Genomic DNA, 4787 nt, shown 5'->3' on the forward strand with positions numbered 1-4787 from the left:
ACGTATCCGTCGACAAATAGTAAATTTCAGTGTTTCATTATAAAATTGTATAGGAGGCCCAATAATTAATCTGAAAAAATATAATAAAAATAGTATTAGGTTTGTTAAATTCATATTGAAAATGTAGTATATAGTACGTATATTACTTACGGAATAGTTGGAGCCTCATCATACAGAGAATTGTACATAATGTATGGGAGGATGCATGAAATGAAAATGATGTATCTGTTGTTAATCTCCTTTTTGCACATGTCTGCATGTGTCTTGATGACATAAACTTTTGCCTGAAATACTGTGGTGTAGTGTCCAAGCTCAAGCTAAGATCTTTTCTCGTTCCATATCACTCACTGCCCCCCAGCCACAGTGCCCTCATTTGTCTTGGAACCATCTGTTTACCAGACTGGTCCCCCTTTCTTATTAGGTTGAAACTATCTTCCCATTCGCTTCTGGCAGGGAATCTGACAATGAAAACTTTGTCACAGACATGTATTGGTATCATTTTATCAGTCATCATCTGTAGGATGAGTTATTCATTTATGCCCCAAAAATTATATGCATTATATTCTTTGTGTTTGGGTTGCCATGGTACACTGCAGTTGAGTTATTTTTCCCATTACAATTTGGTTGGGATTTGGATAGTGTAGAGGGAAACAAAAGTAAAAGTGACTATTGTTTGTACAAGAAGGATGAGTGGAGGAAATAGCTTTGAAATGTCTGGGAATGAAGTGTTGTACTTGTATGATTAGAACAGGGATCCAGAGCAAAGCAATGGCATGACCTTTACCTCTCAGAGCAGGATCATTTTGAACATACTGTTCCATCAGACATAAGAGCATCCTTCTTCAAGCTCGATATTTGAGAGGAACTGCAGTGCAGTCAGTAGTGTTACCAGTTTCATTCATGTGGTTCAACAGTAGACATAAAAGAATGCTGGAAAACAAGAGTTTTCATTCTGGGTGAACATCTGTGGTCTGTGGTTTGCAGGAGGAACCTTACCACAGAGAATTGCATCGTGTCTCGAGGTGCTCGATGGATTCATGAGGCTGTCATGCCCTATAGTGTCAAGCATGGTTGTGGCAGAAAAAGATGCAGGTAGTGATGGACGTGCGACAATGGTGGACTGTGTCAGTGATATTATGGGTATGAGCACCATGCTTGTCAATAAGCAAAGATTGGTTAAGTCACCTGCCAGGAACAGAGACATAAAGAACTGTGCATTTTGTATGATAAAACATTTTTTCACAGGATACGTACTAAATATTTCTAAGAAATTTAATTTATCTCCCTCATCAAGTTCTGACTTGCATTTAACCAAGACATATATTTGGGACGCTGTGTTGGAATCTCGGCCAGGACAGTGGCTATACTAGCCAAGGTTTTTACTAGTTTTACTGTTAACAGGACGAAATTTAGATTCAAATTTTGTTATGTTGGTATGATTGATTGGGAGTAAGTAGTGCTGCGCTCTGTGAGTGGGCGTACTGTATTGAAATAAACAGTCATGTAGCAGCCATGTAGGGTCCTAGTTTGTTTAACTGATACCTCTTCATACAAAGACAAGGAAACAAAGTTTTCCAACATAATAAATTAACAGGTTATGGGCCCAGGCAGCAAATATTATGCCCTGAAGTGTGTTGTGTGAAATTGTCGAGCTTTTTCGTTGACTTGTGTGGGAGTTCGCTTTTTTTTTCGTGGAAAATTGTTAGGCGTCAGAGGGAGGCATCTGTTGAAGAGATCCAGTCAAGATGGCGAAATGAAGTACAAGGTGTTTCAAAAAGAGCTTTACAGCTTTGAAAGCTTGTATAAATTTATACAGAGGACATATGCAACGTTCTGAACTGTCATAATGTAGCAAAACACACCGAATTTTACCTCAGATAGTTATGGTTCAATTTGACTTCCACTGGTAATGCGGCAGACATCCCACCTGTAGTCAGTCTCTTTCCACATGCTACGTAGCATCTCTGGCGTCACTTCTGCAACTGAGGCAGTAATTCAAGTTCGGAGCTCAACGACATTTGCAGGCAAAGGTGGTACGAACACTTGATCTTTAACGAATCCCCATAAGACAATATCCAGGGGAGTAAGATCCGGGGAATGAGGTGGCCATGCTATCGGCGCCGCTCTACCAATCCGACCTGGGAAACGGGTGTTGAAGTACTCGCACACTTCTCCAAGGTAATGAGGGGGTGCGCCGTCTTGCTGGAAGTGACTGCATCCTTCTTGGTCATCTTCGTCTAACTGTGGAATGAGGAACTCTTGGGGCATGTCCAGATATATGATACTGGAATGTTCATCTCCATGAAGAAGAAGGGGCCGTACACTCTTTCTTTGCTGAGGACGCAAAACATATTCACCTTTGGGCTATCAGGAACATGTTCCAAGGAGATACGTGGATTTTCACTGCCCCAGATCCTGCAGTTGTGGGTATTGACCTTACCACTGACATGAAACGTGCTGTCATCACTGAAAATTATGGAGTCCAGAAACTTCTCATCGTCTTGTATCTGATGAAACATTTGCATACAGAATTCCTTACGAACCANGACCTGGGAAACGGGTGTTGAAGTACTCGCACACTTCTCCAAGGTAATGAGGGGGTGCGCCGTCTTGCTGGAAGTGACTGCATCCTTCTTGGTCATCTTCGTCTAACTGTGGAATGAGGAACTCTTGGGGCATGTCCAGATATATGATACTGGAATGTTCATCTCCATGAAGAAGAAGGGGCCGTACACTCTTTCTTTGCTGAGGACGCAAAACATATTCACCTTTGGGCTATCAGGAACATGTTCCAAGGAGATACGTGGATTTTCACTGCCCCAGATCCTGCAGTTGCAGGTATTGACCTTACCACTGACATGAAACGTGCTGTCATCACTGAAAATTATGGAGTCCAGAAACTTCTCATCGTCTTGTATCCGATGAAACATTTGCATACAGAATTCCTTACGAACCACCTTATCTGCATACGTAAGGTGTTGAATGATGGATAGTTTGTACGCTTTTAAGTGGAAACGTTTTCGTAACACTCACCACACAGTAACATTTGGAACACCAGTTTCCCGAGACGCACGTCGCGTTGACGAAGTTCTCCCTAATCTGCTCCACTGTAGCGTCAGAAACGTGGCCAACTGGGTGGCTTGGCATGGCGCACAGAACATCCGGTCTGAACAAAATTCTTGTGCCAGGAGTAAATTGTAGGCCTACTGGGAGGTTCCTTGCGATACTGAGTGCGAAATTTCCTTTGAACTTGTGTAGCAGACTTCGTTTCTTCGAACCAAAACACATAACGAGCACGCTCTGCACCTGTAAAAGTAGCCATCTTGATTTCAACTGCGGAAGCGCTTGCGGTGGCGGTATTGGGTACTACAGTACCACGTGCATGAAACTTGGTGTGTTTTGCTACATTATGACAGTTCAAAACATTGTGTATGTCCTCTGAATAAATTTATATAAGCTTTAAAATTTGTAAAGCTCCTTTTGAAACATCCTGTATATATGTGGTGTGGATAACCAATAGGAGGAAACTTTTACAATACCAAAACTAACATGACACAATTATAATGGGTGGATGGCGCGTTTGAAGTCAGAACTTTTATTACTTTGAATTCTATAATCTTGAGGAGAGATGTTAACAGGACAAAATTTAGATTCAAATTGTGCTATGTTGGTATGATTGATTGGGAGTAAGTAGTGCTGCGCTCTGTGAGTCAGCATACTGTAGTGAAATAAACAGTCACGTAGCAGCCATGTAGCGTACAAGTTTGTTTACCTGATATCTCTTCATACAAAGACAGAAACAAAGTTTTACGGCATAATAAATTAACATTTACTCAGTCCTTCCAGGCAAATGGTGATATGGCACCTCAATTAGGTTATCACCTCTTCTTTCTAAATCCTGTGCAATTCATTATCATCATTTGTCCTACCATTTGATGCTATACAGCATGTCCCAGGAGGAATGGACCAAACTTCGGGAGGGTGTTCCTTATATTAAAGTATGCCAATATAACCCAAAACACCAATGTCCAAAGTTGAACGGTTACGGAGATAATGGCCAGAGAAGTGTCAAACTTTGACCGGTGTTACACACTTGTTGATTTCAAAATACATATTAAAACTGGCAGGAATATGTGAATTCTGTAATGTTAATAATGTACGTAACATCAAACTAAATTGTGAGTGACGTGAAGCCATAAACTTGAAGTACAAAATACTCGCTCGCCATGTCATAATTGTCCTTAGGGTTTCCAAGCACTATACATAATATGGCTGCGCTATAAGCTGACCACATAACTGTATTAAACGTACATTCATGGAAAATCTCTTTTGGAATTTCGTTTCCATTGTCTCATGTGGATTATTATGGGACCACGTATGCACATTTCGTAAATTATTTACACCGTCCAGGGTAAAAGACGCCTCATCACTACACATGACACATGAATGGCAAGCGCTGGTGTAACATGACTGACTGCATATTCTGCTATAAGCCAACTACATAAGTACTAAAATACAGTACCTGCTTTATAGTAATTGTTCAAAGTGTCCTCTGCCAGCTGCAATGCAGTTTTTGGCATGCATCATGAGGGATTGGGTTGCAGAAGCAATGTTGCCTGAATGGTGACGTACGTGCTCTGCCACTGCAAAAATACGATTCCGCAGTGTTTCTCATTTGTACATCCTCCCTTTCCGACTGCACAGAAACACTCGGAAGAGAACCAGTCTCACGCAATGTCTGGTGAATTCGCATAAATACATGTCGAGATGGAATCCTTCGATCGGGA

General features: G+C 41.3%; 1 protein-coding gene across 1 annotated transcript in view; it reads left to right on the plus strand.

Moving 5' to 3' along the window:
• LOC111874116 (fatty acid synthase) overlaps positions 1–4787 on the plus strand; it is a 10165-nt gene that overhangs the window by 4129 nt on the left and 1249 nt on the right. Inside the window, exon 2 of the mRNA XM_033755338.1 lies at positions 985–1140. Within this exon, the coding sequence (XP_033611229.1) occupies positions 985–1140 (156 nt within the window). The remainder of the gene's footprint in view (positions 1–984; positions 1141–4787) is intronic.

Source organism: Cryptotermes secundus, unplaced genomic scaffold (genome assembly GCF_002891405.2).
Source record: "Cryptotermes secundus unplaced genomic scaffold, Csec_1.0 scaffold5734, whole genome shotgun sequence".
Taxonomy (NCBI): domain Eukaryota; kingdom Metazoa; phylum Arthropoda; class Insecta; order Blattodea; family Kalotermitidae; genus Cryptotermes; species Cryptotermes secundus.